General features: G+C 37.0%; 1 protein-coding gene across 3 annotated transcripts in view; it reads right to left on the reverse strand.

Annotated features, from left to right (window-relative positions):
- The window catches only part of col25a1 (collagen type XXV alpha 1 chain), a 158,281-nt gene that overhangs the window by 6,910 nt on the left and 137,799 nt on the right, over positions 1-13,572 (reverse strand). For all 3 annotated transcript variants that reach the window (XM_083542268.1, XM_083542267.1, XM_083542266.1), the window contains 18 exons: positions 13,413-13,475; positions 12,588-12,656; positions 11,828-11,872; positions 11,607-11,651; positions 9,666-9,743; positions 9,313-9,336; positions 7,653-7,697; positions 7,443-7,487; positions 7,215-7,295; positions 7,032-7,094; positions 6,906-6,956; positions 6,495-6,521; positions 6,094-6,174; positions 5,732-5,767; positions 4,018-4,071; positions 1,997-2,050; positions 1,856-1,882; positions 1,657-1,710 (listed from right to left, as the gene is read on the reverse strand). In XM_083542268.1, coding sequence (XP_083398394.1) covers positions 1,657-1,710; positions 1,856-1,882; positions 1,997-2,050; positions 4,018-4,071; positions 5,732-5,767; positions 6,094-6,174; positions 6,495-6,521; positions 6,906-6,956; positions 7,032-7,094; positions 7,215-7,295; positions 7,443-7,487; positions 7,653-7,697; positions 9,313-9,336; positions 9,666-9,743; positions 11,607-11,651; positions 11,828-11,872; positions 12,588-12,656; positions 13,413-13,475 — 942 coding nt within the window. The remainder of the gene's footprint in view (positions 1-1,656; positions 1,711-1,855; positions 1,883-1,996; positions 2,051-4,017; positions 4,072-5,731; positions 5,768-6,093; positions 6,175-6,494; positions 6,522-6,905; positions 6,957-7,031; positions 7,095-7,214; positions 7,296-7,442; positions 7,488-7,652; positions 7,698-9,312; positions 9,337-9,665; positions 9,744-11,606; positions 11,652-11,827; positions 11,873-12,587; positions 12,657-13,412; positions 13,476-13,572) is intronic.

Raw genomic sequence — 13,572 nt, forward strand, 5'->3', positions numbered from 1 at the left:
GTCAGTAAGGGTAAAGCTATCATCCAGTAAAGGAAAGGACATTAGATAGGGATAGGATATCAGAAAGGAGGAACCATTGCAGGTGAAGGGAGAAGGAATGATGAGTTTCAGAGGCCACAAAGGAAGAGAAAGTGTGGGGAAGACACCCCAGATCCCAAAAGCACCTTATCTACATGTAAATCACACAGCCAAGAAACCGTATCCCTTTTTACAATATTTGTGTGCTTTAAAAATCTGACATTATCTATATGAACTGCTTAATAATGATGTTTTAATTCATGAATTAAAAATTTTGTCTATATTATAGACCTTTAAAACCCAGCCCATTTGGTGCCAACAAGCATGCCACAGAAAAAACTCACAGAGATTGCACCTTTTCCCCAGGCTGATGTTTAATGTGAAGATTACCTGAAGCACTTGCCCTGCATCTGCAGGATTTTTGCATTGGAATACTGCCATATGAATAGCTGATTAGATTACTGCATGAATGTGCAGGTGCACAGGTGTTCCTATTAAAGTATATTGTGAGTATGTTGAATGTGCAACTGTCTCTACAAGAAAGGGATACAGTTTCCCTAAAATTGATTGGCTGCATATAAATGAGGCAATATTTGTTATTATTAATACACAACCAGCAGGGATAAAAAAATGTCTACCCATCATGTCATGGAATCTGACGATAAAGAAAAACATGCAAATTTTTAATGCACTATTAGATAATATATGTTAACGATAGCTTCCACCATATTTCATCACAGTATATTTATGAAAGTTAATTAAAAAAAAACTATTCATATTATACCAGCTGCCAGGCATCTTCTTTGTGACCTGAAATGGACTTTACTACAACTGTTTAAAAACTGATTAAATTGCAATGTGCAGAAAAATAAATATATATTTGTTCGCTTATTATTGTCAGCAAAGTATAACTAACACATTCCATGACATTTAAACATGTATAAAACTGCCCAGTGTCAGTCAAATGATAAAAAGAGCTAAGTTAGAGTGAAATAAATTAGCAGTGAAATGATCAGCATGCATGAGAGAAATGAAAGGACAATCTGTAGGAATAATGCAGATCAAAATTTCAGCAGTTATTTCTGCTGTCAATGGACTAGCTCTAAATTATTTACTGTTGGTTCAAGGCCAGATTAAATTAAATCAAATCCCAAAATATATAGTTTTTATCACGGGTGATTATGTGGTGATTAAATGATGTGAAAATTTTGAAATGTTGAATGGTAATAATTTCTTAAACTTTGAGCATGCTCACTGGATTTTCTGTTGTTTTTTTTCTCCTATTTTCCAAAAATGTAGCAGGTATAGACTCCGTATCTATTGTGATCCCAACCTAGACAAAGTAGTTACTGAAGAAGAATGAATGAATTGAGAGCATGCTACTAAATGGGGAACAAGATATGTGTTTCCATTCAGTATTTATTGTCCTTGTGGAGCATATGGCAGATAAAGGACATGGTATTGCAATGATTAAATTACAGTTAAACATTAGACTATAGAAATAATTCTGGTAATGTATAATATCATTGCCAATACTCCTGTTTCTATAGATCAGCTTTTATGGTCCATTGACACCAGATCTTCTAATTAAGTTTTGCTGAAAAATTCCCTGAGCAAACTTATCTATATCATGATCACCTTTTCTCCTCTTTCCCCCAAGTCACCCTTCTCTCCCCTTAAGCCTGGTAACCCCTGAAAAATACAACTTTAAATAATTACACATGCCTTGCGGCCTAACTACTGAGGACTGCATAACATGAGTGGCAAAATGCTATTATGAAACCAACGGAACAGCAAAAAAAGTAAGTTTCACAAATAATGATGACTGTCAACTCACATCCAAGCCTGGTGTCCCAGGAGCACCCTGAGAAGAAAAATATAATTTACACAATAAAAATCCTTTATACTTATATTTGTAATGGTATCAGTACTAATATATGTACTTTTTCCGATAGTAAAATTAAAACAATGGACTTACAGGTAATCCATATGGGCCTCTTGGTCCAGGTTCACCTGTAGCACCTTTCTCACCCTGCAACAAGTAAATATAATCATTGAAAAAAAAAAAAAAAAAAAAAAAAAAAAAAAAATATATATATATATATATTTTTTTTTTTTTGTATTTATTATTTTTTTAAGATAATATTTGAGATGTTTTAACTAATTATAAGCTTGAATTTGAATTTGATCACTGAGCTTTTTTTTGATAAAATCTCCTTAAACATACTTCTCCAACTGCTAAGTTGGTTTAATTCGGAATTTGAGGAATATCCTCGTTCTCTCATTTTTTTGGAGCATACAAATTGCAAAACTCTTGACAATGACAATAACCCCACATTTGTTTGCTATAATTCAATCTAGCTATGCGGGCTCATTATCTGGCTATTCTTATCAAGGTGAGTGGTCTGAGGATGGTATACTGTACATATTGCAGATGCTGCATATACAATGCATCTACAATGCATATACAATGCCGCCATACCCTGGATGGAATGAGCCTTGACTCCGAAAGGAGTGGGAAGACCAAAGGACTCATAGGAGGAGGAAATGACATCCACAATCCATCTGCTGAGAATCTGCTTATTGGCCGGAAAACCTTTCCTATTTGGGCCATAGCAGACACACAGCTGCTCCAACTTTCTCCATGGACAGTCGATTTTGTGTCTCCTGGTCAGGGGGTAGGAAAGGAGGAGGACAGAATGCCTGCAGTATGACAAGTCGTGAAGAAGCTGTAGGCACCTTAGGCACACACCCAAGTTTAGGGTAGAGAAAAGCGCTGGCCATGCCAGGGGCAAACTCCAGGAGAGACGGGGCCACAGAAAGAGCCTGTGGGTCCCCAACCCTCTTAATGAAGGATATTGCCAGAAGAAAGGCGGTCTTTACCGACAGGTACCTAAGGGCCACCTTGACCAAATGTTCAAAGGGGGGCTCAGATAGAGCCGCCAACACAACGGGCAAGTCAGAGACCCTTAGGTCTCTCAGGTCTCAGATGAAGTGCTTTAGTGCCAAAAACACAGCCATCATCTCCAGGCAGTTTATGTGCCATGAAAGACGTAGTGACTGGCCTTCTCTTACTCTCCTGACTGCCATGAGGATAGCTTCAATCCAGGTGGAAGACAATTGTGCCAGCAACATGGTCGAGTCCCACACCACGCCCAAGAAGGTGGTTCTCTGTACTGAAAAAAGCACACTCTTCCTTGCTTTTAGTCCTAACCCCAGCTCCTTCATAAATGCCGGACCGCCTAAAGCTCTGATCCAGCTAATATCAACCAGTCATCGATATAGTTTAGAATGCTAGGCCGAATGGGAGGACCCGATATTGGTAAGCATCGCCCCTAAAAGCAAACCTCAGGAACTTCCTGTGAGTGGGAAGAATGGCTATGTGGAAAAAGGCGTCCCTTAGATCTATCGTGACAAACCAGTCCGCGAGGAGGTACGAGCACTGAATAATGAGGTGTACAGCGCACTCCCCGAAGTAGGGCACTCTGATTGTCAGAACCAATGCACCACTGCTCGTTTGTTCGGGGAGAGGACCACCCTCAGGTTGGCCGGCCCGCTTCATGATGCCCAGCTGTGCTGGGCTGGGGCTGCGCCAAAAAAAAAAAAAAAAGCGGCATGGAAGGTACCGCTGGGACACCACCAATTGCTTTTTCGACTCCTGAAACTTGTCGATGACCGCCCATACCGCGGCGCCGAACAGGCCAAAAGTAGGCCACTCTGTTTCCTTGGTGCGCTTACTTTAACAAACATAAGCTAATGTCGCGCCATCGCTCATCCATTTTGTAGCATTTTCTTTCTTTAGCACTCTATCTGACATAGCAGATTGTAACTATAGCAAACAGCACGTATGGATGGCTTACACTCTTGATCAGGGTATGTCTTTGTTTCATTGTTTGCTAGCAAACTAATACATAGTTATATATTAAACATCATATAATGGTGGCTCAATCAATGCAATTCAGATATGGCCTTGTTGCCCAGTATTTTCTTTAAACTTACTATATCGCCTTTAGGACCAGCAGGACCAGGAGCACCAGCTGGGCCATCTGTACCCTTCAAACAAAACATTAAATTCACTGTATTATTTATTTAGTTTTTTCCCATATTTAGTGAAAACAATGTAATTTCTCTTTTTTTCTAAAATTTCTTATTTTTTTCTAAAATGGCCACATCACTTCAAAGTAATGTCTTTATTTGTTTAAAAACCATGTGGATAATTTTCTTCTTCTCCCATTAGGGGTTGCCACAGAGGATCATCTGTCACCACACCCCCCTGTCCTCTACATCTGCCTTTTTTAAACCAACTACCTGCATGTCTTCCCTCACCACATCCATAAACCGGCTCCTTGGCCTTTCTCTTTTCCTCCTTTCTGGTGGCTCTATTCTCAGCATTCTCCTACTGATATACCCCATGTCCCTCCTCTGCACATGTCCAAACCATCTCAATCTTGCCTCCCTAACCTTGTCTCCAAAACGCTGTCCCTCTAATAAACTAATTTCTAATACTGTCCATCCTCGTCACTCTCAACAAAAACCTCAACCTCAGCTCTGCTACCTCCAGCTCCACCTCCTGTCTTTTACTCAATGCCACTGTCTCTAAACCATACAACATGGCAGGTCTCACCACAGTCCTATTAACTTTCACTCTAGCAGACACTCTTCTAACACAAATCACTCCTGCCACTCTTCTCCACCCACTCCACCCCACCTGCACACTTTTCTTCACTTCTCTAACACACTCTCCATTACTTTGCACTGTTGACCCCAGGTACCTGAACTCCTCCACCTTCTCCACCTCTTCTCCCTGCAACCACACCACTCCACTGCCCGCCCTCTCATTCACACACGTACTCTGTCTTACTCCTCCTGACTTTCATTCCCCTTCTCTCCAGCACGTACCTCCATCTCTCCGGGCTTTTTTCAACCTGCTCCCTACTCTCACCACAAATAACAATATCATCCGCAAACATCATAGTCCATGGGGACTCCTGTCTGACCTGGACCATTAACCTGTCCATCACCACTGCAAACAGGAAAGTGCTCAGAGCCGATCATTGATGCAGTCCAACCTCCACCTTTAACCAGTCTGTCGTTCCTACTGCACACTTTACTGCTGTCACACTGCTCTCATACATGTCCTGCACCACCCTCACATGACACACCTGACTTTCTCATACCACAATTTCCTCTCTCGGCACCGTGTTGTACGCTTTCTCCTAATCCACAAACATATAATGCAACTCCTTCTGACCTTCTCTATACTTCTCCATCAAAATTCTCAAAGAAAATAATACATCTACCATGTGTATAATGATGATTTTAAATGTGTATGCTTGGCATATATTTGCTCATTTGCTTTTATTTCACAAAAGACCTAAAACTTCCATGCAGAAGCCAATCCCAAAAGAAACACAGTGATAATGACAAATGGCAATATGTTAATAGATGACTGGGTGTTAATTCGGTGTTAATTTTACACTCGTCAGCAGACAGACAGGGATCTTGTTTGGCATTTTTGACCATTTATTGAAAGATATGTTTCATATAAAGTATGTATGAACACTGAAAATTAGCATTCGAATAGCATCCTGAAAAAGAGCACTGGAGTATTGTTAATTCTGATGTCCCCCTCAGACCTTTTGTCCAGTTTGCTGTTTTGAATCCTAAAGAGAGAAGGCATCTTGGGGATAAAGCTTGTTTACATAAGACTCACCCTTAATCCAGGCTTGCCATCCAAGCCAGACGCTCCCTGTGAGTTTGTGGAGGTATGAGTGACATGAAGACAGGGATTAGTACATGATGAACTGTGAGGTGACCAAAAAACTGTCAACTGAGTTGTTAACACAAAGTGGGAAGTACAGTATCCATAAAAGACATCAACAGAGGAGGAGTACAAGCAAATAAGAGCAAGCAATGTTGAAAGTGAAGAAGAAAAAAGGAGACGTGAGCCTTATACAGAAATCACAAGAGTATCGAGAATGAAAGAATTGTGCTGGAAGATGTTGTGTTAGAGGTTGCAGGGATTAGATTTTGGCATTAATATGACAGCATGCATAGTTTATTCTGACTACTTACAGGGAGGCCCAGGGGTCCGCGGTCCCCCTTATGCCCGGACTCCCCGCGTGCTCCCTTTAAACCAGGCAAACCTGCTTCCCCCTAAATGAAGAGGAGCAGCAGAGCTTGGTTCAGGGAAAGATGCATCTAAAGCTTACTTAGCTTCAGTTGTCAGAAAGATTCCAGTGGGAAGACAATGAAAGGATATAAGCTCTAGCTCAGTAGTTATGGTTCTCTGCTAGTAAATGGATGGTTATTAGTTTAAATCCCAAATATCCCATGGCAAACTCTTAAGCAAAGCCCTTAACCATGTTAGGTGGTTGAGATACAAAATACATCTTACTAATTTAATCACCATTCCATAAGAAATTTTTTTTGCAATGTTCAGTTATGGGTTTTTTTGGTGTTTTTTTTCCCCTCACCTTTTGTCCAGGGAATCCATGTGGGCCCTTAAAAGAACCAAGAATAAAAAAGCATATAAAATATGTAGTGTACAAATAAACATATTTTGTATGTATAGAATTAAATAAATCTTTTAGGTTCTATAATTTGTACATTACAGTCAGAAAATGTGAAATGTTTCACTGAAAAGCTACTAAGCATAAAAAAATCTGCCAATTTTTTAATTCTTTATTTCCTTAGTTTAAAACTTTCAAAATGTTGCCTGCATATATACTATGTTAATAGGTGTCAGCTATTGAATAGAATTTTGTATAATATGTTTATGAATGTAAAAGAAAGTGCACAAAATTCTGTTTACTTTATCCACAAAAATGACATAGCAAAGTCTGTGCAAAATAGCAAAATTTTCAGAAATGACCACAGAGGCTTACCATTGGACCCGGAGGACCATGTGGACCAGGTGCCCCTGGAGGCCCTATAATCTGTTGAAACAAGAAATACAGTGCATGAGGCAGTCTTGCATTATACAATTATTCCCTAATGTATTCTAAACTTACAGATGGTCCTTGTGGTCCAGGCAGGCCAGCATCACCTTTGTCTCCTTTCTGACCATTAAAACCCTGCATAGACATCATTATTATCATCAACATGATTCTAATTTCTAAATACAGTCAGCACTTTCTTATACTACTTAAAAGTAATAATATATATATGTATATGGAAAAATATGTGACCCTTACTGGTATCCCAGGCAATCCTACTGATCCCTTATCACCAGACATTCCTGGCATTCCCATGTCTCCTTTTGAGCCCTTGTGACCCTAAAAATAGAATATATATGTATACATGTATGTAATATGTATGTAATGCTGCAACATTATGATATAGTGGGCTAATCTTAGTTTTAATTTACACAGAAAAGGGACTACATGAGATAAAAAAAAAACTGCCAATGTTTTTTGCCTTACCCTCTCGCCATCAAGGCCTGGTAGACCTGGAGGGCCCTGATCACCCTGTCAAAAGAATATATTGAATTTCTTTGATCAGTAGTCAAACTTATGCTTCCATGGTCCTATACATTTTATCATGCTAAGTAGTTGCCATTTCTCTTATATTTGTTATGTTTTGTTGACTTGAACTGTTTCTTGTCATTTAGTAGACAATTCTTCTATTAATACCTTAATGCCCTGTGGTCCAACTGGTCCAGAAGGCCCAGGGGGACCCTAACAAACAAATGAGCAAACAAATGAGTATGAACAACCATTAACTCAACACTATGCATCCATTATACAGAAATGTGTTAAAGGGTTCCAACACACTAGGGAATGCCAGCCAGCTATATATCTCTTGCAAGCATCTACGACTGTTATTCCAATACTCCATTCATTGCAGCTGGTTTATCCATACCAATTAAATCTTTTTGACTTCTCTCATCAATCAGTAATGTAAAAAAAATACAAGAAACTCAATGTTATTTAGAATGAATGTCAATTAATTTGTTTTAAGATCTGAAAATAACCTATATTTAGGAAAAGCATCAACTCATTCAGGAAAGGTCTAACAAGAGACCCCCAGAAGACCCCAGGATAACCACTACTTTTGTAGTCACTAAATACTAAATGTCTGTGGTACAACTTTACACTTCCAAATATCTGAAACCCAAACTGCTTGGCCCATTGTATATATTCTATAGTGATAGAGTATACACATTTTCAGGAACAGTGTCAGGTAAGTAAAGCATCTATGTGCACCTAATGTCTATATATATATTATATTAATATATAAATTTATATATATATAAATTTGAGTTTATGCACTGCTTAATTCACTTAATTGAACACCTAGCACTCTGGAATTATTGAACCAACAGTGATAGTTTATTCTTTTATTTAGTTAAAAAAGAAGTTGTCATGTAAACAACACAGTTTTAAATCAGGTGACAATAGCAGTCATATTTACAAACTACAATCCAGTTCATTTATTTATAATAGCCTTCATAGCCTTAAAAGTACATCATCTTTAACAGTGAATATTTTGCAAATCAGACAAAAGTTACTTGTGCTCCTGCATCAATGAAAGATTTTTGTTTCAAGAAAGTCACACAGTACTGGAAAACATGGTAGAATCAAAAAAGAAATAGGAAGGTGCACGTACATGCTTTATTTTTATCTGCTAAATGAATTGGAAAGTGAATCAAAATTATTGTTGGGTTTGTGTGTAAAAATGATTCCTCATGTTCTTTTTTTTAAACACAAACACACACGTGACACATATGCATATTGAGTACATAAGCACATAAATAATGCCTAAAAAAAAGTATTTTAGGCATTATATAACCGACATACAGAAAGAAAACTCTATTCATTATCTAATGTGGTAGCAAATAACAAAAATTTTATTTGACAAAATGGATGTAACTGTTAAACAAATCTATAAATGATGCAATGCTGTAATATAAACTGCTTCAGGATGAGTAGCAACTTCCCTAACCAGGTACAATGAATGAGGCCCAAGTCCCTCCTATCCTCTTATTTCGGTTAGAGAGGTCAATGACTGCTCCAATAAAACAAAACTCTTTCTTTGATTTTACAAAAACCTTCATTAATCTTCTACCAAGTGTCAGTAACTTCCAAACCATGCTCATTATGACACTAAACAAGAAGGTATGTTAAAACGGATGTATAACATCTAGAACAATGTCTTTAGCCAGGACTTGTAACTCAGCATCAAGGTGAGGCCCATTATTAGCAGAGGAGAACATTTATAGGGACAGATTTGGGTCCATGCAGGGCAAAGTACAGCAATGATATATACACAGACAAGACGGAGATTTATTACCGTCACTGTAATAGTGGTTATCTTCTGTAGGCAGAGAGGAGGCAGTGAAAAGTGATTAGATTAGGTGAAGTGAGAAGATAAGAATACTAGAACGTCTGCCCTCTTTGCTGGAATGCCAAGTGTTGGTGAATGCATAACATTTACTAATAAAGGTTTGAATGAATGTTGTGCATTTTATACTCAAACAACAAATTACCAATGAACAGATAACAATTGTCATAGAGAATAATATAAAATATTTTATTAATACATACCAAAATTAAAAAATGATTACACTGATATCTGTGATTAAATCACATGAAAAACTAATGGACATGTAATATGTCTTATTAAAAAAAACTGTGCATTCTGACCTGAAGTGCTTCTTGGATGTTTCCATTGTAGTCAATTATTTCAGTCGTTCCCTGGTCACCTTTTTCTCCAGCTGGACCCTTTGATAATATTTTGTCATTAATGAATGGACTGTTAACAGGGTTTTGAAGGGTTACCAAATGATCAAATGCAGACAATTTTACTGGGAAGATTCCCAAAATGGTTTTCTAAGCAAATTACTACACTGTTGCATTTCTGCTGCTGTTTTTTAAATGTTTAATATGTACAAGAATATCAAGTATATACTTATATCAATAATAAAAATAAATTAACTACTAAACCTTTAAAATATGCATACATTATATGTCCAAGGTTTGTGGATCTAAACATTTCAACAATATTTGCTTTTGGAAACATCCCATTACAGATTTACTGTTGCTGTTACAATAAACTCCACTCTTTCCACTAGATTAAGTGTGACTGTGGAGACTTGTGTTCATTCAGTCATAAGTGCATTAGTGTGATAAGGTATAGATGCTGGGTGAGGAGATCTGGTATGCATTCTAAAAATGTTTAGTGGGGTTAAGGTCAGGGCTCTGTGCAGGTCTAAATCTTTATAGGCCTAGCTTCTTTAACAGGGGCAATGTCAAGATTGAACATGTTTGAGCTTCTTAATTCCAGTGAAGGGAAATTTGAATTGTGTGCTTCCAACTTTAGATAGAAACATTTATGGGTGTGTCCAGGTGTCCACATATATTTGTCCCATAGTTTTCCAATATTTGTTGCATCAGATTAAAAGCATTCTACAACTACTTATTTCTACATAAATAATTTGTGAACAAACTAAATCTCAATCATGCAAAAATCCATAACCACAAATAACCAAAAAGCCTTAATTTGACTGTTGATTTGTGATAAACTAATTTCAGCTTCACTATGTTAACACTGTCATTGTCAACCTCAAAATAAAGTTTAATTAACTTTTGTTTAGAAAGAAATGCAAAAATAGGCATTTAAATGCAATATATTGTCAGATAATTTTGCTTGTAATTACTTTTTTTCTAATATACTCAAAGTTAGTAACTGGTTAATATTGAATTATTTTTGTTGTGTACTTTATGTAATTATTTAACAGTGAGTCTAAGTCAGGGGTCGGCAACCCGCGGCTTTCATCCCTCTTCTAAAAAATAAATAATGAGTATTTAATTAAAATTTATTTTATTTTAGTTCGTTAGTTTTTAAAATGTAATTCTAAATTTGAAGATTTTGGTAATCTTGTAAAATCTAAATAAAACGTGTTAAAGTTTTTTGTCGCTCTTCATATGCGTCACAACCGCTAATGATGTGCGACACCCACCGGCACGCGACTTCTTAAACTTTGGTTGACGGCACACAGAAGAGGGCGGCATTTTTGGTTTGCTGCCGGTGGATAATTTATGTTCGGCGTTCTTTTCATAAATACAAGAAGGACTCAAATAGACATTGAGTATTTTACTTGAAAGTAACCTTTAACCCAATGTCTTTTTTTTAAGGAGTTCAAAATTTTTTTGTTGCATGCAGAAATGTAATTTCCTTCTCTCTGCAGGTCATTGATTTCATAAATGCAACACATTATGGTTTGATTATACATAGCATAAAGGCAAAAAAAAAAAATAATAAAAAATTACATGTAGTATTATTTCAATTTAAATGTCAAAAGGGTTTTGTGGCTCCCAGTGTTTTCTTCTCTGTGGGAAACAGGTCCAAATGGCTCTTTGTGTGGTGAAGGTTGCCGACCCCTGCCCTAAGTAATATCTAAATTTTTATAAGGTTCCTTTCTTGAAGATGGGTACATTTTGCTTTTCAATGATCAAGAAGATTGAAAGAAAAATTGTTAGATATTTAATGTAGTGAATTGAATTCAAACTGACCTTCAGTTGTTCAGACATAATCTAAAATGTTTATTTTTTTTACAAGATGCCATCTGTATTTAAAATACTTACTGTGGGTCCTGTAAGTCCAACATCTCCTTTGTCTCCAGTGTCCCCCTTTAACAATAAAGATATATACAATAGCCAAGTAAGTTGTCTTTCTTTCAAAGGTTTAGGGGACGTCACAATTAAAAAAAAAATACACACAGCATAGTAAAACAGCATAATAGTCTCTAATGCAAAATCATACAAATGTTGTATTAATATAATTAGAAAAATCTTAACTATCTGACCTTGGATCCTTTGAGGCCTGGAGTTCCTGGCTCGCCTTGTGCTCCCTAGAGTAAAGAGCAATCACTAATATAGAAGTCTCCCCAACACTAATATTTAATTTTGGTTGAAAAAACACAACCTGGTACCTAATTAAGAGACATGTTCCTTACACAGCTCTACTTACAGCCTTTTGATCTATAAATAGTATTTTAATGGATGTTTGAAAATTTTAACTGGAATTCCTTGTTCTTAAGTGGGGAAGGGTTTAGTTTTCTTTTGGGGCTCCTTGTAAGTAAAATAAATTCCTATTATATTTTGTCATACCACTCTTTAAACTGATGCAGAAACCACCTGTTGAACCAGCCTACCATACGAAAATTTCATTCCATACTGCTCTTTGAAAAGATCACCGGTAAATGAAAAAGGGAAAGAATCAGGGCTCAAATCTTAATCTCATGCAAAGCCTGTAATTTCCTTCGCAATGTCTGGTCAAGTCATTTATATCCTTCTAACACCAAAATGTGAATAAGAGCCTTTATGTTAAATGTAAATATGCCAGCTGGAACCCTATTTGATCCCCATGTCACTATTTATCTTCAGGTTTTTTCCTTATGGGCAAATAGAAATGTGACCTGTCTATTAAATGGCCACTAGGGGGGGAACAAAAACCCTGTCTTGGGAACACCTGGAAATGTGCAAGAGTCTAGAGGACTTTTTAGTAATCAGTGATAATCATAGTGCTCCATCTTTCGAAGTGACTATGTTGTGGCTAAGACTGACCTTTGGTCCAAATGGGCCTGTCTCCCCACGTTCACCCTTTCCTGGCAGTCCTGGCTCTCCTCGTTCTCCCTGTTGAAACAGACATTTTTGAAAATACTCTACTGGGACTATTATTTCATTCTTACTCATAAGCCTCTTGTAAATATCTCTACACATTTAAATAATACAGATGGTCTTAGCACAATCATTTCTATATAATTGTATTCATTCTTCCAGGTGTACAGTCCTGCAAAAAGGTTCCAAAAGGATTTCTTAGACAGTTAACCCTTCTACTTCTTAAAAAAAGGGTTCATAAAACCTTTTCTTAAAAAGACGACCCCTATTAAGATTGTAAATAGAGTTTTAACACGTTCCCTAAAGAGGATTCTGCTCTATGATTTGTTTTTGGAAAATCAGTAAATATTGAATCTTCTTTTTTTACTTTTAGTATAGTTTATTATGGTATGCAACTATTTTAAAAGTCACATTTTTCTTCACTTCACAGTTTTGATCTTCTAGAAACCTAACAATTTCTTACATTTCTCTTTCATACACATACAATCCTGTGTTAATCCTGAAACGTGAAGCATGGAAACAAAATCAACAGCTAAAGACTGGGCACGGGTTTGGTCTCAAACCAGCCAATGAACATACTGCTTTAGCCAGAACACTGCTTTAATTATAAAATAAACTCTGACGTTCCCTTGTCATATAATTGGATGTTTCTGAGCAGTGGAATTTTTTTTTTTCACGTAGAATGTGCTCATTTCTCCATTAAGAGTTTGCATCGTATAGCACAGAAACAGTGATGTGATGTGGTTTTCTTTTTGTTTTGTTTTTACCCACCTTGGTTCCAGGTAGTCCTGGCAGCCCTGGCTCACCCTGGGGGCCAAGAAAACCAGGTTCACCCTGTGATGAAGAAAATATTGTCAAACTTAAGAATTTTTGTGCATATACAGAACCAGTCAAAACATTGCCCATACCTTCTTTAGTGGTTTTCCTTTAT

This window comes from Silurus aristotelis (assembly GCF_946808225.1).
Source record: "Silurus aristotelis genome assembly, chromosome: 5".
NCBI classification, from domain to species: domain Eukaryota; kingdom Metazoa; phylum Chordata; class Actinopteri; order Siluriformes; family Siluridae; genus Silurus; species Silurus aristotelis.